The sequence below is a fragment of the Erpetoichthys calabaricus genome, chromosome 11, assembly GCF_900747795.2.
Source record: "Erpetoichthys calabaricus chromosome 11, fErpCal1.3, whole genome shotgun sequence".
NCBI lineage: Eukaryota > Metazoa > Chordata > Cladistia > Polypteriformes > Polypteridae > Erpetoichthys > Erpetoichthys calabaricus.
Genome location: NC_041404.2, coordinates 134,718,994 through 134,740,054, shown reverse-complemented (window position 1 = coordinate 134,740,054; position 21,061 = coordinate 134,718,994). Strand labels below are relative to the sequence as shown.

Genomic DNA, 21,061 nt, shown 5'->3' with positions numbered 1-21,061 from the left:
TTACTCCCTTAACCTTCTCTCTTAAATGTATTCAAAGCAAGATATATTGATTTACAGTATTACTATCGTACATATCAAAAAAAGACGTGCTTAAATATGTAACAATAAATCACATAATCTCACACAACGTCCATATAATATTTGTGAAGATTGTGTGAAATGTGGGAGACGCGTAAGCTGACACAGCGTAGTCCTCTCAGCTCGAGTGTCTTCATAAAGCACAATATTTCACCAACACACACAGCTTGCTATTGTCACAAGTCAGTCACCAACATGTCCCTCTACAGTAAATACGTCCGTCCTTATAAGTCCCATCCTGTCACACAGACTTTAAAATGACATCCAACTGTAAAGTTCATCAAACATCTAAACTAACAAGTCTCTCTGTCCATGACACTGTAACGCCAGTAATCCCCCCTCACACTGACAGCCCCCTCAAGTCTCTCCTTGTGATGCTGATCTGCAGCTCGCAGTGTCCATTGTTGGCTTTGTGTGACTTGATGGCTCAGTGACAGAGTCCCCTGAACCTGAGGTACTGGATGTGCCCTGTAAAGAGACAATCAGACCATGAAGGAGAATCCTGAAGGAGTCGTTACATGACATTTTATTATTAATGATCAGGTCCTTAGCCTGCTTGAGGTGCTGCTGTGTGCTACACGAGATGTTACATGACATGAAACACAGCCCACGGCGTAGAGAAACAGAAGACGTCAGAGCTGCAGGTTCACATTGGCATACTGAGAAAAGCTTGGAGAGAAGCTTTAGAATTTGAAACAAAAAGGAAAGTTCTTGCTAAAAAGAGCCACATCTTTACATAAAGGCGGCACAGTGAAGAAATATTGAGAAATGTATTTCTGAAAATCAAAGAGTGAACAAGTTTAATAAACTGTACACATGTTCACAGAGTTGTCAAGATTGCTGTGCAAAACTTAGGCAACACCTGAGCCAATATATCCTGATTTTTTGAGAATAAGGCAAACTAAATACGTGAAAGTGAAATTATATCAAATATCTACAGTAACAGATAAACCCAAGTGGTATCTGAAAGGAGCAAAATGGTTGGAAGCCAATAAACCCATTCATCCATTAGCCAACCCGCTATATCCTAACTAGAGGGTCACGGGGTCTGCTGGAGCCAATCTCAGCCAACACGGGCGCAAGGCAGGAAACAAACCCCGGGCAGGGCGCCAGCCCACCGCACAGCCAATAAACTTCTACAGTCCAGAGCTCGTCACTGACCTTAAAAACACAATACATCTCGTAAAAATACAACGTCTCTCCCTTTTAGGTCATCAAGAATGCAATTATGTACTGTAATCACAAAAAAACAAAACAGTTACTTTAGATATTTTAGAAAACTTTTAGGAGCATAACTAACTAATGTTCAGTAAAGTATTCTCCAATATGTTAAAGGATACATTTTATAGTTTCACAATAAATGCAATTTAGGTTATTGCTCAAAATCCTTCAAATCTCTGCTGTTCAGCAGGCTTGATAATTAAAGTCAGACTCTGAGAATTAAAGCACTGCAGTAGTTTGTTACTTGCAGAAATAATGAAACACAAGTACAAATGGCTCTCTTTCTTGTAAAATGAATGACTGGTTTCTTCGATTTTCTGAGGTTTGCAACAAGTCTCAGTTGTGATTCTGCCTCCTAGTAATACGAGTTGTATTTAAAAATCATTAATAAGAGCAGCACGACGGGCTCACCTTGTATGTCCTTCTTTATAGTGTGTGTGTCACCAATGAAGAGCTCATCCTCCAGAGCCACAAGTCAAGTCTTCATTTAGATCAATGGCTCTTAACGCAGAGAGAGATGAGCTGCGTCATTTACTACAAGAAACGCGCTCTTTGTTTTACCAGTAACATCATCTTCTGTACATCCCAGTACACACACTGTAACAATCTACACACCAGAAAGACGTCCATTTGTATCTGAGCCAGTACTCGGACGTGGAAGAAAGCAAATGACATTTCTTTTCTAGTTTTTCTTGGTTCAGAAGTAAAACTCTGAATTCTGTAACAAAGTTAGCCTTTGGAATGAATGTCTATGCAAACACGTCACGACCTGAAAAAGAACAGGAGATAAACACATGATATACACTGTAACATAAAACACTAGGACTATGTAGAATAATTAAAACTGTGTACAGTAATATCCTTACCTTTTATTGTGTCAATGAACTTGGCTTCAACGTGCAGGTCTGTCATTTTGAGCGTCGGCGCCGAGCACCGCCATGGATCGATTCTCTGCTCTTCACCAGGATCTTGGAAGGAAAGACCAGTTGGAAAAATCACTTGGGACAGAGCAGAGCTGCCGTTTTTAGAAGATCTCTTGTATAGATGATGATGAAATGGCAGCAGCTCATTCTTTTGGTGATGTATCCCTGGCTGATGTAACTTGTCCAGTGCCGTTACAATATATTTCACAATGGAGACGCTCTTTCTCATTTCTTTTTCGTTGCAGGGTTTACTTATGGAAGCGTTAGCACAAACTTAATGTGGTGATTGATATATACTGTACTGCACTTCATGTGTGCAACTTCTTTATCGCGATTAAATAGTAACTCGCATTTCGCTGTAACTCGTGCAGGACGCCGCGTTATACACACATCTCAGAAAGAGCGGCTGGAAAGGTGTGCTGGTATACAAGCTTTAAAAGCACACAATGTCTGACATGTCACCGACGTTATAAGGACGCTCCTGTGATGTCCTCATAATGCAGGATTGGTTCAGGTGACCCTCATAAACCTTCTCGGCCACCGTAGTTCTAACATACTCGAAAAAAATGCAACAGTAATTACGGAAATAGTCAATAACAAAATTAATATGACAACACCATATTCAACAATCTTGTAATCGTTAAGTAAAAATTTGATTATATTGGACGATCATGATTGCTTATTACGGCGGCGTTTTATGAAAAAGTCAAAATCCAAACATTTAATGTAAAGCCTTTTTCACGTCATATATTTATTACTTTTTCTAACTAATAAACAATCTTAATCTTAAATCATTGAATTGTATCGAAATAAAACTTAACTATGCTAAACACTTTCCAGAACGCATTTCCGTATCTGAGGCGCACGATTAAACGCATGCGCATAAGTTAGCCTGTGTGAATTTGTGTTTAGCGCAATTAGTAGTTGCAATACCACGACCGGCCTACAGGGGCGCGGAAAATAAATGAGCACACACAGGTTACACATCAGAATCAGAGTTATCTGGTCAGTAGGGACTGTGGAAAAAAAGTGCGGGCGGGCTCTAGAAGGTGATGAAACGTAAGAAAATGCAGCCTGAATTATGAGGACATTAGGAGTGTCCTTGTAATTCGAGATGTCCTTATAATGTCGGTGAAATGTCAGACATTGTGTCCTTTTAAAGCATGTATACCAACACACACACACACATATATATATATTGTGATATATGGCCAGCAGTTTATCCCGGCCAATACCTCCACATCGCTAGATGGCGCTCTCCCTGCAACATGGAGGGGCCCTGAATCCCAGCAGGGCATCATGGACATTGGAGTTTTTCTTTACAGCCTTGCTGGATGCAGTGGGAGCCGCCAGGGGACACTGCAGGGAGGAATAAGGATTTATATTTTCCCTACAGCCTGGAAGTCCTACGCCGTCATGAGGATGGAAGAAGCGAAGGAGTTTTTCATCTGACCCAGAAGTGCTATGAAATCACATGGACTGAGAGACAGAAGCACTTCCGGGTCAGGGACTATAAAAGGAAACCCCAACAGACTGAGCCGAGTTGGAGTGTGTAGAATGGAGTGATTAGCGGATTGATGGCTCTTGTTTATTGAGTATTGTGGAGTGGAGGTGCTTTGTGCACAGTAATATAAGAATACATTTTTGTACATCCCTCATGTGTGTATGTATATTTTATATTTTATATATTATTTATTAGTAAACAGGCTTATGAGCAGCAATATCATAAAACATTAGTCGCTGTGCTTGACGACTGTGTAATAACACTTGAGGTCGACAGGTGAACCCAATTAGATCAACAGTGAAGGCTCTAATGTCGTACACAAACATTTTAAGGAATCTGACATCCATTTTTACAAATTTCTGAGCACCTCTAACAATATAAATCAAGAACTGTAAAGAATACACGGACTTTGTCTCCAAGTAAGCAAGTCCGCCATACACTCCAGAAGTAAAGATCAGTGGATCAGACCACTTGCTCTCAATCACTGGAGGATCCCAGTTTTCCATCTTCATGTGCCTGAATCAGTCTAAAAAGCATCAGACATCCAACGCCAACGTCTGCGGGCTCCTCTTGAGGACTGACTGGCACTCGTTGTTGTCTGCACAATGCCAGTCCTGCAGAATAAGCAAAGCGTGTGTCTTCTACATCTCCAGCTGACAAGGGTCTCGTTCAGATTGCTTGATCAAACTCCAAAGTCACACAAAGCTGGACAATGCAGTGCTAACCTATGATGTCTAGAAGAGCGCTGTACTGTATACCCATGACTTACACACAACGTAAGGAGAGCAGGTAGACGTCCACTTCTCATGGACTCCTGGACTGGTGTCTCCGTGTCCTCATTGAAGGAGACACTGCAGCTGCTCAGGACACAGTTACACTTAATGTTTGTCTTCATTCCGAAACAAGGATACCAACAAGACCCCAGAGATCAGGACATTTGTCGATGCACTGACATCATTTAATTAGTTTAACTGATGCTGAGTTCAAAGTTAAATCAATGAAGTCAACTTTTAGAGAAGGAGATGACAGAATGGATTGGGAGGAGAAAGAGAGAGAAGTCCAACGAATGTCAGCAGCTTGTCACTCGACCTAAGGACACACTTCCTGTGCCTGCCGGTGCCACCATGGCATGGACTGTCTGACCTGCAGATCACCCTTTGGCACAGAAAGCCTCCATCAGTGTATCTGTCCAGTTGTCCAATGAATTTCGATTTGTTACACACGTGAACTCCACGTTGACCTGAAGGAGAGGAGAAGACACAACAACGAGATGTACAATTAGTGATTCGTATGAAGGTTTGCATCAACATTTGAAATGAACGTGTTAATGAAGTCACGTGGCCAACTTCAGACAGTGCTGCCCATCGCTTTCACCCTCTGCAGTCACTGAGGACTTCTTATCTTCTGTATGTTAAGACACACTGTGGCTTTTTCTTGATCATTGCCTGCTTATTCCTTTTGTTTTTTAAACTCGGTCTAAGGAGCGGCCCTGACCCTAATTTCCATCCCCAGGGTGTCTGTGGTCTCACCTCTTGGATGGCTTGGACAGAAATGAATCTCGGCCTTCCGGGGGCTTCTTCATGTCCTCATCTGCTTTACCCTGACCTGTCCACTTGTGAGTTGGCAAGAACTTCTGGGTGTCTAGCTCGGGCGAGCGTGGAGTGGAAGTTCATCATCTTGATCTCAGTGCGGTGTTTCCATCCACAATACATCTGCGTGGACACCCCGATAGCAGCATTTACAGCCATAGTGCAGATGTTGTAGCAAATCACACCTGGTAGATGAGGACATGTTACACAAGTCACACGGCACATTTAGATATATCCATCCATCCATCCATCCATCCATCCATCGACTGTCCAACCCGCTGAATCCGAACACAGGGTCACGGGGGTCTGCTGGAGCCAATCCCAGCCAACACAGGGCACAAGGCAGGAACCAATCCCGGGCAGGGCGCCAGCCCACCGCAGGACACACACCAAGCACACATTGGGGACAATTTAGGATCGCCAATCCACCTGACCTGCATGTCTATGGACTGTGGGAGGACATGGGAAGCGAACCCAGATGGGTCTCCTAACTACTGTGAGGCAGCAGCGCTACCCACTGTGCCACCGTGCCACCCCATTTAGATATATCTGTAAAGAAAACCTGAAACTAATTAGCTGTGAGATTGTTAACAAGTCAGACCTTCAAGTTAAACATTAAAAAAACAAAAATAACTTTTTTAAAATGCAAAAATGATTTCTGGTATTTTGTACAAACTAAGCATCAGGCGTCTTATGATTATGATTTTAATTATTGATTCTTCTGAACCTCAAAATGAGCAGCGTTGTTATTTATCTGATGAAATCGAATTTCTTGGTTTTATAAATCAAAGTTTTGTGTCTCGCGTACTTAAAAAATCTTAGAGGTTACTGAGGTATTCAGTTTGGTTTGGAGAAAAAAACTTTCAACAGAATCAGGTGTCCATAAAAGACAAATGTTACTAATTGGACACACACTGTATGTACAGTAACACACGTGACACCACATTTATAATTGTCTGAAGTTCTTGCTTATGAAATCACAAAGACAGTATTCATTTTTACAGATTTTTTACTACTATGACCAGGTAACACCAAACGTGTGTCCATTTTCTACGGACTTCAGTAGGTTCAGTTTCTGAAAAATATAAAATATTGTTGACTGTCAGTCCAAGCAAAGTGACAAATGATGACGTCTGCACCCCCTCAGTGTGACTTAACATCGGACATTGATTGACATTTTTTCTCAGCTACACTTCTCATATTTTTGTTTAATGCTCTAAATTGTAAGCCAGTGATGTTTTACCGTCACTTAGTACTAAACATCAGGCCACATGCGCACGAGGACATCAGGAGTGTAGTGACCTAAAGATCACAGCTGTTAGTTTTAGACTTTTATTGTTCTTTAGTGTCATGAAAATGTTCAAAAAGTACACAAACTGAAAAGAAATAAAGGTGATGATTCACACTTAATATTTTCAATCTGAACCAACAGAATTCTTTTTAGCTTATTGATCCCATAATTTTTAAGTTGAGGCAAATCGTTTAGAGTGTTGGCTGCAATTCACTTGTTTTATACTAAATCTGTTTTTTAAGTTCTTCTTCTTTTTCTGCAGTTGGAAAGCCAGCAGGCTGGAAAGTTCGACCAGAAGAAAATACAAACGGCCCTCGCACACGGCACACGAAAACACTAAAATATTAAGTTAACTGAAATAGGATTTCCACGTTTATTTCCTCCACCATAACTTACTTTGGTACAAACAATTTTTTTTACTTTGATTGAGATCTGAAACCAAATATTTGAAGCTACAACACTAAATGACTAATCTTAAGTTGCTTGAAAGAGCACATTTACGTTGAATGAACAACATCAATGTTCTACTTTTTCAGTGTACACAAATTGAAAAAAAATCTGTAAGTTTTATATGGAAAAGCACCAATAAAATTTGCAGCACATAAACACTGAGGCCGCCAGAAGACTTGAGATGTTGTCCTCCTAGAAGCGCCGTCACGGCTCTACGGACACAAACGTCTCGTCCCTCACGTTCACTTTTCTTGATTTCACGTCAGATTTTCAAAGCGCAGTAATCAGCGGAGGTTTGAACGATCATTTAAATGTGAAACGACATCGCTGACCGCCCGGAGTGTTGCTGTGGTTTACTGTGCGCCCAGTGCCCGTGTTTGAGATCACATGACTAAGATCGCCCCTCGTCTCTGTATTTCAGCGGCTCGACTCCACGTGGCTCCCCACACCACTCGGCCTTCACTTGCAGTCCCCACAACACTTTTTATGAGGTGGGCACCGTGTTCGTAAAGTCTGCGAACTGCTGATCTGGTTAACTAACCCGTTCCCGTAATCGAGGATGAAGTGCAGGACGCTTCACCTCACGGGCTCCCGACCCCATCAGCACTCCTCCATTTGTCGTCTCTGCGTTGTATTCTTTGTTCCGACAAAAAGAATAAATAAGATGGCCAGTGACATCGCCGATGAAAAAGCCCATCGCCCTCTTTTACTTAATTTAAATTCCAATACATGGAGTGCTGGCTAATGAGAAAGCTGACTTGCTAAAGTTGGCTGATATTACTCGCAGCCTGTGAATGTTGACTAGCTACAGCGGACAAGGCAGACATATTTACTTATTGAATTTGATTATCAATATATTGATAAAACCGTTATACAAAGATAACATGTCCATACGTTAATAAGTGCAGATGTAACTTACCAGTCACAATAAGGTAGCACTAGAAAGCTGCAAGAACTCTTACGTCAGCTCCGCTTCGTAATGATCCCATTTCCCGAAATGTCCATGTAAGCCAATCTCTCATACACCTTTGAACTACAGTAATTGAATCTTGCTTGTTTCACTGGTAGACATATTTAAAATGTTTACATGCATTTTAACTGATTAAATGTAATTATTTTTATAATTAAGACATTTAAGCTGATTTTAAGTAGTTTGAATAAATACATTTTGAAAATCTTAATATTTCAATAAAATCAAAAAGTCGAAAATACTTAATAATAAACTACACCATGATTCATTTTTTTGAGTGATAGGCTACAAGAGACCACCAATGGAGACAAAGACGCCGGCGACCCTTCCAGGGTCTTACTGACTTTTGGTGAAGTGGTCGGGGTGGGGGGGTTGGCGTGAGGTACAGACAGGATCAGTCCGAGTCCACATAGGAACTTCATGGCAAACACTGCAAATGGCAAAAGCAAACAAGGTCCCCCCAACTCCCCGATAATGTCCACCTGTGCGCCTAACGCCATGCACACTCCCTAAGGTTTATGCTCAGGGTCTGGAGCGCCCTTTTGTCCAAGTCCATTGTGTCGCTGTCCCCTCTTGTCCGAATGAGGAGCGCAGCGGCTGAAGCGCCAGCTCGCCCGTCGGGAGCGCTAATTGCCCGGGCGATTCGGGAGCGCGCGCACGTCACGGAAGGCCGGACTAGCTGTGCGCGCGCTCCCGAATCGCCCGGGCAACCACGACGCGCTTTGTAAACACGCGGAGCGAGCGCGAGCACGAGCGCCAGTCAGCGACGGACTCAGCAGAACCCCGAGCCCCGTGACGCCCCCGTCGTATTCCGGGAGGATGGATACGTGTCTGACTGAAATGCAGCGGGCCGCCATCCCGGTGCAGGTGACGGTGCTGCGAGGCCGCCACTTGGTAAGTGTGCCATTCGCGAGTCGCCGCGTGTCCCCAGATTCAGAGCCTTCTCTTAGGTGGGTGAGAACTCGGGTTCAAGGGGCTGTGAAATATGAAAAGAAAAAGAAAGACCGACGACCCCGAAGCGCGAAGGCAACTTAGACATCGAGAAGAGTCGCGTTTGATCCACAAAGGTGCCAGCGTGACATGCGGAACGCTCGGGGCCAATAGTGACCAGGAGGTCAGGCTGGAGGCAGGGGGGTTGCGAAATGGAAAAGGACCCTGGTGTTCACCCCGAGCCTGGGAGTGAAGGAGTTAATTCAGGGCGCCGCCATGTGGCCAGAGGGTCTCATTTCCTGGTCTTTCTTGCCAGGTTCTGGTGCTGAAGGGCAGGATGGCATTATCAGTCTGCACTGTAATCAGCGTTTCTTCTTCTTCTTCTTCTTCTCAGAGAGGGACAAAGGGCACCAGCCTTCTTTCCTACGCCCGAGTGGAGTTCAACGGCACGGTGATCGGAGACTCACCCAAAGTGGACAGCTCGCCGGACGCCGGTGCCGAGTACAACTTCACCTGCAGCTTCGACTGCACAGACACCAGCAACACCACAGACGACCTGGCACACAAGCCTGTGATCTGTAAGCACGTGGGCACATTCAACAGGGCGACCGCAGGCCAAGGATGTCGGTCAAGTGTCCCCTTCAGTGACAGTCACTGTGGAACGGAGACACCTGACGACAGGGGACCTGCCTTGGGGTGATGAGCTGAACGACCTGTCACCCCGTGTGGGCCGAGGGTAGTTGGGCGGTCTTTCTGCACATATTTAGATACTGTATAACAATGCTGTCTTCCATGTTGAACCTTCAGGCTTCATTCAGGTTGGCACAGTGACGGGTATTGTTGCACCCAGGCTCGATTTTGTGTCTTGGTGTGGAGCAGCTGGCTCTGAACCTCATGGTCCCTTTTTCTTACCCACAGTGACCCTCATTGAAATTTTACCGAAGGAGAAGAAGCAGAAGGACGAGAAGATGGTGACACTGGGCCAGGCCGTTGTGGACCTGCTGCCCCTTTTACAAGGTGAGCCAGGGGGGCACCGTGTTGGGGGAGGGCTTAGACTACACTTCACTTCAGTAGGTCACTGTAAAGTTCGCCAGTTGCTGACTGCTGGATTTATGGAGTGTATCTGATTGAGTGGAGGGGCATTGTCATCATGGTGTTGTGCCAGCTGGCACTTGGGGCATACCAGATGGGAAGCTGACAAGTTTTATTTAAGTGAATTGATAAGAGGACAGAATTGTGTGGTTAAAGATCAATATGCGTGCTGAAGTTGTCAGGGACGAGAGTGGTGTGCCAGCTCAGGGGCTGTGGGCACAACGGAGAAGGTGCCCAGAAGCTGACTGTGGCAGGGTCAGCCTTGTCCTTGAACCCGCGTTCTGCTGTCCAGATTCACTGGTCACACTGTGACACGTCTCTCATGAACTCTGCAGGTCAAGTCTCCTTTACAACTGTCGTTACCATCCATCCAGTGCCCGGGACTGCAGCAGATGGCATCATATCAGAGGGAGACAGCAAGGTGAGCCACCTTCAGTCTGTGCCAGCTGTCATGTCCAGGTGAGCCTTACATGAAATGCGGTGCAACAGCACAAAGTGTTGATGCCCACCAGGTTCATGCTGGCACACCATAGGAATGCCAGTCTGCCCAAGTACAGCTGTGTTTTTTGTACAAGGTGCTTGATAAATTGAAGATGGCATTGTTTTATAGCACCTCTCACAGTGACTGCCACCCCAGGGTTCTGTTGGCTGCAGACCTCAGTGCTGGTGGATGCCCCCTTTGCCTGCTCTGAACCTCTCACGCCAGTGTGTTCTCTCCACAGCCCCAGCTCGAGGTGTCCGTGTCTGTCCCACAGGCCCTGGTCCCCGAGGCACTGCTGGCCAACTCCAACCTCCTTAAGGTGGCCCTTCATAGTTTGTACTCGGCACCTGATGCCTGGAGCCTGACGGGCACTCAGTTTCATTATGGTGCTAGCATGCTGATGCCCTGCTCGGCCGAGGTAAGTCGTCGGAGGCCCTTGGCATTTTGCGTGCAGTGGTGGACCAGTGCCACTCCAGGGTTAGCTGCCATGTGACTTCTGCTCCTGGCAGCCTCCTGTTTCGTTGGCTTGTCTGAGCTCCTTGATGCCAACGTCTCTCTTGTCATTTTGCTCCTGCAGAGGGACCAGCTGCTCTTCTTTGCCGGTGGAGTGCTGAAGCCTGGAGGAGAGCCGGAGCCGGTACCACGCCTGAAGAAGTGGCCGACGGGATCAGTTTTGATGCCAGGGTCCCACTTCATCTTGGAGTCTGACACGGAGGCTGAAGCAGCTGAAGAACTTGGAGACCTGACGTCCCCTGAGGTGAGTCACAGATACAAATAAAGGAGGCGAGATAAAAGGCCAGCGATGCCATCCTTGGGGTGCCCGTCATCTCTTACGGGGCAACAGGTTTATGGAATACCCCAGGGGCATTACAAGAAAGGAGTGGGTAGACATTTAGGGGAGACCCCCTGATGTGGACACCGAGGTGTGATGAAGGGGTGTAGTGCCTCCAGCAGCCACTGGGTGGCAGCACCATTGAAGGCACATCCTCTGGCAGGTAAGTGGGCTGTTGGTGCCAGGTGAAGCCAGGGCTCCCGGGACTGTGAGGGAGTGCCAGGTGGTTGCTGCTTTTTGGATTGTCCCTTCCTGTGTCACTCCTCTTCCTGTCCCCTTCTGTGTCCCCCCTCCCCCCATCTCTCTCCTCATGACCCCGCTGTCCTCTTCTATCCCACCCTCTCTGCCTACTTGACTTGCCATGCAAAAGATCCTGGGGTGAGATTCAGGGCTCATGCCCTCCTTCTGCTCCAGCGGGTCACTCTGTGCCCACTGCTAACGTGACGGCGTGTTATTCCAGGACCGAGTGTTCCGTGCCGAGGCAGAAAGCACCAGGAAGAGGGTGAGCTGGGACACCGAGAGGCGCTGCTTTATGGACTCGGGGGCTGTCGGCCGGTAAGTTGCCCCGATGCCAACCAGTCGGCTCGGCTCCTTCCTCAGCTCCGATGTCTTCTCCTGCCCGACTTGCTCTTCTGCATTTTCTACCCCCAGGCTGTTGAACCAAATCGTGGAGTGCAGATACTGGCCACTGGAAATCATGAGGATGCCCACTCCGAATGCAGCAAAGGCCGGAAAGGCTGGCAAAGACAAGGTGAGAGGGGCACTGGCAGCACAACCCATCGTCAATGAGCTGGGGCCTCATCCCCTTTGACTTTACATAGTGCCTTTCATGATGACACAACGCAAAGCCGCACAAAAGTAATCGGGGGGGGGGGGCAGACCCCCTACTGGCAGCCCCAGCCTCTCTGTGCCCTGTGTCACCCCACTCACTGACAGGCTTTGGCAATCTTGTCACCCGCGTCTGCTGTCACACACAGGCAAGCCTTTGCTTTTGCTTTTACTGTCCAAAACTCTGGGCAAGTCATCGCTGTTCACTCTGACGGCTCAGGGATTGGCACCTGGTGCCCACAGAGGGAGCCCACTGGCACCCAAAGCTCTGACAGTCACTGAAGTCAAAGGACACAAGGCGAGAGGAATTACAAGAGTGGCAGTCAGGGTGTCACCTCATCCATTGCGACATGTCACATTTCTCTGCAGGCGGAGGACGAGGGGCAGATATCCTTCCATGGCATGGTCTTTGTGGACATGGCAGCCCTTCTGTACCCGGGGGTGAAGAGCATCCGAGGGGCCTACAGGATCTTCCCGTTTAATGAGGCTGACTTATACGCCAAGGTGAGGAAGACAAGAGACAGAAAAGAGAAAGATGGCAAAACAGGGACAAATGGGAGAAGGAGGAAATTAAGTAAGGAAAGGTGGGAGGATGAGGAGGAGGAAGAGGAGGACCTGCAAAGTGAGGAGTCCTTTAGGAACATTAGATAGCGGGGGGCCGTGGTCACCAAGGGGTGATTAGAGGGCAGGGCAGCAGAACTTGAGACCACAGTGGGGACAGTGGAGTGGGACCAGGAGGCGCATGAACCTCAGGGTGGCACTCAGCCCTGGCAGGCATTGGGGGTCCATTCAGGTCCACACCCCCTTTGGCAGTTTTTGCTGTCCTGTCCTTCCAAGGGTTCAGCTTTAAAGCAGTGGCCACTTCATGAATCCTGTCAACCCCCTGGGCCTATCGGACATGGTGGTCAGTGGGCCAGTCTGCCGACCCTAAACCTTCAATGGTGCCCGCTTCTTCCTGACCTTCTTCTTCTTCACCCCAGACCAAGCGGCGCAGCAGCAACCTGAAGGACCACCAGAAGCAGAACTGGCAGACTGGACGAGGACGAGAGCCATCGGCCGCTGGCACGCCAACCCACAAGGCAAAGAACCTGAAGGAGGACAAGGGCATCGTGAAGAGGGTGAGCGTGGCACTTTTGACAAGGGTCCAGAATCCGTGAGCAGTGTGCCCAGTCAGGTCTCTGAACTGGCCACTTATTCCATTTCTGGGTCACAGGGCATGCTCTGACCCCTGAGGGGGGTGTGCCCACCCTCTCCCACCCAATTAAGATTTGGGTCCCTGGGCATTGTCGGGTCAGTTTTTGGGTGGCTGGCTCCCCTTCCCTTTTGTTTCATTTCTTTTCTTTGTTCATCTTACTGGGAGGCTTTGGGCTCTGCCTTGGGTTCAAGCAGCCTGGCAGATCGATGGTCGCCGCTGTGACGTCTTCATCTTTTCTGTTTTCAGGGCTCAATACAATCAGCGAGTCACAAGCCAGATGGCCTGCAGGAGGCGGATGGCAGTGTGCCCTTGAACCCGGAAGGACAGGTGCAGTATGCATTAAGCCCCTGTGTGCCAAGCCTAGGCCCGGGTTCAGTCCCGCAGTCATTCTGTGTGTGACGTCCCCCCTGTGCTGCCCTCTGCTGATGATTCTCAGCTGCTGCGTTTCTCATTTCAGATGTACATGGATGCAAAGAGCTACGTGGTGCTGGAGGTCACTCTGGACAAGGCACTTGTGCCCAAGAGGCCGGCGGAGGAGCTCGCCAGAAGGTACCCGGTCTGTGGGCAGCTCTTGGGGCATCTCACATTTCGAAGTGGCTGACCACTTAAATTCACAATTTGCTTCTTGGATGTCGGCTCAAGTGCCGCGTTGGCATCGACTCTTCACCTGCCATGGATTCAAGGCTGGCTGATGAAATTCGGAATTCTCACAAAACAAGGGTCACAACATCATGGGGCGTCCCAGTGGTGGCCTGCCAGGTGGCACTTGCCGATACCAAAGTTGAGCTAAGATTCCTGAGGGTCCCCTACAGGCCGCTGTGTGAAGTTTAGGCAGAGGCTGGGCACAGGGCATGAAGTCACCCAGCTGGGGGCATCAGTCCACAGTGGGTGTTTGAACCCGGGCTGACTCCTAATCAAGGTGGGAATCCTGAGGTGTCCTAAGAAAGACTCAGCTGGCAGGTGATGTCTGACGGGCACTACACATATGTGGGCATGCGGTAATGGACTCACTTGCTGTGGCACAAGCTCAAGTGACCAAACTGTAGGGTCACATGATTTAGTTTGTGGGTAAGAGGTGTGGGCAAACCCCTGAGCTGAAATGAGTCAGAAGGATGGCACTGCTGCCAGGCTGTGCCCCCCAGAGTCCCCTGTCAGTGGCCCGAGTCCACTCTGGTCCGGGTGTGTCCTGGTGTTTATTAAGACGCGACTTGCCGAGTGATGACTCTGGGGGTCTCTCCCTAATCTTGGGGTCCTATATAGCGCCTTTTCATGCTGAACAGGCAGAAGACCATACTTGAGCATTTGTGCCCGTGTGAGGCGCACCTCAGGGTGTCTGGCAGCTGTAAGTATGGCATGAGTGTGCCCGGCGATGGACTGGCGCACCGCCCAAGGTCTTACCACTGTCTGCTAACGGTCATCCATGGCTTCTTCTTTCAGAGTTAAAGAGCTCATCCCAGCAAGGCCTCCCCTTCCACTGCGGACAGCTGGCGCACAAAAGGTGAGAGGGCAGTCTACCCGCTCAGGGGGTGTCCACGTCGAGGTCCAAGCCACTCAGACATGAAACTGGTCAGGCGTGGGGACACGGCTGAGCCCCTAGAGCTGCCCGTGGGTCCTCCTTGCCATTTCACTCCCACGTGAGGCTTTTGGGGCACATTTGGAAGGTTTGCATCAGCAGCCACCTGGCGACGTGATTGCCAACAGGTGGCGCTGGAGAGCCGTGCCAGGGACTTTTCACGCTGCCTCTCCTCTGCAGGCTGTCGGCGACTATCACCGGGAGATTGTGCGGGTGGCGGATTTGGTAATGAAGGAGTACCAGGAGCTGTTTGGGTCGGCGGTGGCACGAGGGGACCTTGCTCTTGACCCCAGTGCCCAGGAGGAGCGCAAGAGGAAACTGCTGGGGGAGCTTAACTACTCCGGGAAGTACTTCACGTTCAAGGAGCAGCTGAAGGTGAGCCAGCTGGAGGTGACCGCCTGGGGGCACACGAATGGTATTTAGTGCCAATCCATCCATCTGTCTGTCGATCTGGCAGACATCACACCATACAAGTTCAGCTTGGCACTGGGACTACACGCCCCTCACACTTTGAGTTGCCAAGGCGCTATATGCACCCTTTCTTCCTACACAAATGCCACTAATGGAGAAAGCCCCGTTCACCATACTGGCCGATGCCCGCGTTCACATACAGCAGAAGCCCGGGCTGGAGTGACGACGAGTGGGCGCAGCAGGTGGCGGTGGACCGCCGCTCAGTGGGTATGAGTGTGCGAGTGTGTCAGTCAGACCTCACGTCTGTCTCTCTGTCTGTCTGTCCGTCCAGCACTCCGTGGTGCGCGTCGTGCGGGAGAAGCTGCTGCAGACGTCCACCTTCTCCGACCAGGCCCAGCTGCAGGCCTTCCTCAGCCAGCTTTACACCTTCTTGGTGGACCAGATGCACGTCTCACTCAACCAGGTAGGACTCGCTGACCAAGAGTGCCAGCACTTCAGTTTGTGGGGGGCAGGAGGGCAGCAGAGGAGACCCCCCAGTAACCGTGTCTGCTCCTTCTAGACCCTTCAGGTGAACGTCCCGAACGGGGAGGCGCGCGCCCTGAAGGACTGCAGCCAGCTCAGACACTTTGCCAGAGAGGCGGAGATCAACGCGGACTATGACTTGGCATCCATGTACTACCAGGAGGTGAGTGCCAGCCCTGTATGGCGCCATGATGGAGGTGAGTGAGACTGTGAGATAGACTGGCATGCCATCAGGAGGCTGGGACTCTTGGTGATCTGAGTTCGGGGGGGGTCTACGTGATGGATGGACAGATGTTGTGCCCCTTGTGATCTCACTCCAGGATGCCATGCTGCGTGCCCGAGGTTGAGCTGCCACCTTTTACTTGTGTCTTGAGAGCTCACAGCACATTGAGCTGGCATGGCCTTCTGGTGACATGTATGTCTTCTTCAATAGCCTTGCCCACTCAGATGCCCTGCTGTCTTAACAATGCACATGGTGTCCACTCCTCAATGCCATCCCTTTCACTTTCAGAGAATTGCCTTGGACCGCAGTGACCCGTCACATTGGTTCGACTATGGCTCCTTCTGCCTCCTCATCTCAGATGTCACCAAGGCTGAAGAGTGCTTCCAACATGCGCTGGCCATTGACCAGAAACACGTGCCCAGGTGAGTAGATTGCAGGCTGCCCAGCAGGTGGGCAAAGACATTGTGGCCACATCCGCCTTTCTGAGCCTTTTGGACCAGGGGGGCACTTGCGGGGTTTGTTTTGGACAGGGTGACAGGTGTGGATGGGGCCCTAGGTGTGGAGGAGTACCTGGTGCTGCCACAGGCCTGGGTACCCCCTGCCACTCCACGGGTGCCCACACTGTGTCAAGAGCTCGCGTTTGGTCTTCCTGCCCTCAACTCACAGGCCTCATTCATTTCTTTCTTTTTTTCCAGCCTGTTGCTTTGTGGGGTCATGGCAGAGATGGCAGGGCGCTTTGAAGATGCCCACACTTTCTTTGAGAATGCCACTTGTGTGGATGCCACCGGAACACTGGCCTGGACCATATTAGGTACTGTAAAGGGATGCCGAGTGGTGGCCGACCGCTGGGTGAGCTTCATGCCTCCCTTGGGGCACTGGTCACATGTCCGTTCTCGATTCCCTGGCATTTATCATGCAGTTAATAACGCGTGCCATCAAGGAGATGGCGGAGGAGGTCGAGCTCTGGGCTCAGTGATGCAGCGCCCCCCGATGGGCATAGTGGTTGTTGCCCGAGGCAGTTTTCCTTTGCTTGTTTGTTTCTTGGCTGTCCTGTCCTTTGCTTTTCTGACTGGGTGGCTTTGTGGTGAAAGGCGCTATAAACGAGGCCTGCCCGCTTCTTGATCATTTCAGGGCTCTTTTACGAGGCTCAAGGCAACCCAATTCAGGCAGAAATGGCTTTCCTGGAGGCAAATAAGCAGCTGAAGGGAAAGTCGGGAGATGCAAGGGCACCATCGGGCAGGGCATTGCCAACCGAGCCGGAAGCCACTGAAGAAAACCCGATCATAGCAGAGACGCCAGTGCCCAATGGGCTGGAGGTGCAAGCCGCGCCAGCAGACATGCAGGACAATGGTGAGGATTAGAATGCGCTCATGCCACCTTGGGGAGTTGCTGATCGGCCACGGGTTCAAGACCGTTACAGACGTCACCCATCGTGATGCCCTCCTCGCTTTGTTCCCCTTCACAGAGCCACACCAAAAGGTCGACGCCGTGCCCACGGAGGACACCCAGCTGTCGGAGGACATGAATGCGGTGGTGGCCGCAGGGGACCAGAACTGTGAGGGCCGTGGCACCACCATCTTCATGGAGGCTGCACACTTCCTGCTGCAGGTCAATGCCCTGCAGGTGAGTGGCACACCTGGCACTGGTACAGTAGGCACACTGACCAGGGTAGCTTTAGGGCGCTCACCCCACGCCATTATTTGGGCTCCCGCTTTGTGGTTTGGTCACTCTCTGGGCATTTGACTGCCCGTACAGAGGGTCTTTGGCCACAGGGCGTCCCTTTAATGGATCTTTTTTTTGTCTTCTTTGTAAGTTTGCCCAGCGAGCCCTGGCACAGGAACTGCTCTTTCCAGACGGCGGACCGAGCTGCCTGTACCACGTGACCCTTGCCCGTCTGCAGCTCCACATTCGAGAGTTTGCCAAAGCAAAGAACAGCCTGCAGGAGGCGCTGCGTGCCAGCCATGAGGTAAGCGGGTCACACTGAGGGACAGTCACATCAGAGATGGGCATCCGCCCTCATCCTGGCCAATTCATGCCCCCCCCGACATTGGCCTGTGTATTTTTGCCTAGAACCCTGATGCATGGGCCCTCAATGGGCACCTGCAGTACCTGAATGGCAGTTTCAGTGATGCCAGGCAGTGCTACGAGCGAACGCTGGACTTGGTGGCAGACACCTCGGAGCTTCACGCCGTTTCTCTTCATCTCGGCTCAATCTACCTGATGGAGAAGCAGGTGAGACATGTGTGCGGGTCTTACCATGGGCTGCCCACCTCCGTGCCCTCTGCTGTGCCCTCTAACGCTGCCTCTTTGTCTTTCAGTACCACCAGGCCAAGCAGACGTACCTGAGGGCCTGCAAGAGGTCGCCCACCTGCCTCACCTGGCTCGGCCTTGGCATTTCCTGCTACCGGGTAGCGTCCTGCTGGATGACTTTTGTGTCTCGGCTGCTTTTTGTTTTTCTGTTTATCGCAGACATTCAGGGCAGACCCTGAGGCTCATCCAGGCCGTGCGGTGCCCTCGAAGGATGGCACCTGGGCCTGGCAGGAGTGTGTCTCTCCCTGTACGCCTGTCTGTCTCAATCTGAGCCAATCACACTTACGCAAAGGCGCTCTACAGCATGAGATCATTAATATCACCCGCAGGCCTGCTGCCCGTCTTCATGCCCGTCTTCTTGTGGTTTCAGCTCCAGGAGTTGAGCGAGGCAGAGGATGCCCTCTCCGAGGCCAACATCCTCAACAACAGGAACCCGGAGGTGTGGGGCTACCTGAGCCTCGTGTGCCTGCAGGTGAGGCTGGACGGGTACCCTCTGGTGGTTTGGTGCCCTCTGGTGGTCAGCCTCTCACTTGATGCCCGCTAACATCGCCTCCTGGCTAAGGGAGCAGGAGACTCGGGGGGGCAATGAGGGGAGTTTGCTGATTAATGCGAGGGGTAGAGAAGCCTGCACCTCTGGGGGGGGGGGGCACACTGGGTTTGACTGGTGTGCCCCCCGAGGACTGACGACTTCTTTCTCTGACATTTCCTTTCAGACTAACAGGAGGATGGAAGCGGAGCAGGCCTTCAAGTTTGCCATCAAGGTTGGTAGAGGGCTTCACGTCCCCTTCTTCATGCCTCTTCTGCTGGGTATCAAACACTGACCTCCATCTTACAGCGGGTTGCCAGAGACCACTGGGGCTGCTCTTGCAGAGGCCAGCTGAGGGGGCTCATGTCCTGCTGACCAGCGCAGACCACCTGGACGCTCATAGCAGTTTGTGGCCCTTCCAGCAGTTGATCCTTTTTGGTTTTCCATAATTGATTTGCCATCAGCATGTGTGTGGTGCCAGTGGTCAGAGGTGGTCATCTGTGTGGTGACCTCTGGTTTAGCTCTACTCTAAAGCCCATCTGCCCGGGGGGCTCGGTCACGCTGGCCTTTCTGGTGGGTCCTCCTGCCCACATCAGCGAGGGCACAGGGGGTCTTCTCGTCATAATCCATCCTCTCTATTGTTTCCCCAGTTAAATCTTCAGAATGAAGACCTTCTTCGGGAAATCCGCCAGTTGCAGCGCCAGGTGGGCTTCGGTAACCCAGCATTTGAGTGAGGACCCAGAGAGGACAAGCAGGCAGGCTGGCGGGCCGAGGCACTGACCGCTCTGTGCATGTAAACTGCGGACAAGCAGACCACCGTTAGAAGACCGCTGGCCACCACCAAGACGTCCAGGTGATCTCGTCGCACCAAAATCCCCAACTCGAGCTTCCTGGTGGCCGCAGATTGGACTTTGACAGTCAGAGAAGCCCCCAAAGAATGGCGTTACTGTGGAGCTGCAAGTGGCCCAGTGGTGGTCTGGTCATGGCAGCACCTTGCGCTCTCCTAAATAAAGCGCCTTTCCACTGGCCTGCTGCTGTCTGATCCATTTAAACGTGTCGGGGTCAGCGAGCTGCTCTTACCATGGAGGGTCAAGCTGGTGGGGGGGGGGGGGCCAAAAGTGGGGGTGGCAGCAGACATGTCTGTGGAGTCCATTCACCTGACTGGCATTTAGCTGGCATTGCTCTCAATTCAACAATGCCAGGCCACGTCCCACTATCTCCTCGTCCTCCTGTCTAGGGGTCTCCCTCGGGTCCTGATGTCCAAACGGAGGGCGGCTTCTAGAACATCCAGACCTACGGCCGAGGGTGACGTCTGACGTCAAATGGTGGCTTGATCCCTGCAGTGCCCCCTACTAGACAGGGGCCTTGAGGAGAGCAGAGGTGACGAGAAGAGGACAAGGAGGAGAGACCACGGCCACAGCAGGGAGTCATGGAAGCACGCCGGAGCTAAGCGGGCATGGGCTCACCCGAAGGAGCCTCCGTATTGACTGGCAGGGGAGGGAGACGGCCAGGCACTGGGCGAAGGAGTCAATAAGGGTCCCAAAGCCACCGCGGGGCCCCCCCTAAGCAGAACTGGCTTAGTAGTAACACGTGGCGCTCACAGCCGCCCTGAAAGGCGCCATATAAACCGCCGTGTGGTTAAAAGTGATGCTGGTGAGGTGACTCTGAGGTGGACCACCCAGAAGGTGCAGTGACAGCAGGTCAGTCCTTGGTCCGCATCTCAGCTGAGGAGCTTGGCATTATGGGGGGACATTGCAGAGGGTCTTGGGTGGGAGGTGGACATGCTGGCCTTGTCGTTACTCTGAATTTTCTTCTCACTTGCTCTACCATCTTGTGAGTGACGCGTCCTGTCTGTGCCCGATGTCACCCGACTGACGGCCGTGCACAGGGAGACGCGTCCGACCTGCAAGACTCCCAAAGAGACGACGACTCGGGCAGTTCTGGCAGGACGAGCCGCTGACCACCAGGACATGCTGGGGGGAATCAAACCAAGGCTGGTCTGTGGTCACCTCAAGCTTCACCAGCAACAGCGGGCAGAAAACGACAAAGAAGGATAAAAAACTGAGAGAGAAAGAGAGAGAGACACGGAAGAAAAAGAAAGAAAAAGGCGGC

The 21,061-nt window shown here is 50.6% G+C and overlaps 1 protein-coding gene across 2 annotated transcripts; it reads left to right on the top strand.

Annotated features, from left to right (window-relative positions):
- The first annotated feature begins 8,736 nt into the window (after positions 1-8,736).
- On the top strand, positions 8,737-19,976 carry LOC114660926 (cilia- and flagella-associated protein 70-like). Of its 2 annotated transcripts, XM_028813942.2 has the most exons (26): positions 8,739-8,920; positions 9,351-9,534; positions 9,875-9,973; positions 10,384-10,469; positions 10,771-10,947; positions 11,107-11,286; positions 11,822-11,916; positions 12,013-12,112; positions 12,559-12,693; positions 13,170-13,307; positions 13,631-13,711; positions 13,842-13,933; positions 14,822-14,882; positions 15,138-15,332; positions 15,700-15,831; positions 15,928-16,053; positions 16,402-16,535; positions 16,809-16,924; positions 17,245-17,463; positions 17,579-17,736; positions 17,927-18,079; positions 18,184-18,345; positions 18,432-18,521; positions 18,794-18,895; positions 19,137-19,184; positions 19,600-19,976. In XM_028813942.2, exons 1-26 carry the CDS (start codon positions 8,846-8,848, stop codon positions 19,681-19,683), a joined length of 3,222 nt encoding a protein of 1,073 aa, XP_028669775.2. In that variant the 5' UTR covers positions 8,739-8,845; the 3' UTR covers positions 19,684-19,976. The 2 variants fall into 2 exon arrangements, with proteins under 2 accessions (XP_051789492.1, XP_028669775.2); XM_051933532.1 differs by lacking the exons at positions 18,184-18,345; positions 18,432-18,521 and having other exon boundaries at positions 8,737-8,920.
- Positions 19,977-21,061: the final 1,085 nt, after the last annotated feature.

Coding starts and splice junctions, on each gene's coding strand:
- LOC114660926 (XM_028813942.2), top strand. CDS start 8,846: ATGGATACGTGTCTGACTGAAATGCAGCGGGCCGCCATCCCGGTGCAG. Junction 10,948..11,106: donor TGATGCCCTGCTCGGCCGAG/GTAAGTCGTCGG, acceptor TTGCTCCTGCAG/AGGGACCAGCTGCTCTTCTT. Junction 13,308..13,630: donor ACAAGGGCATCGTGAAGAGG/GTGAGCGTGGCA, acceptor TTCTGTTTTCAG/GGCTCAATACAATCAGCGAG.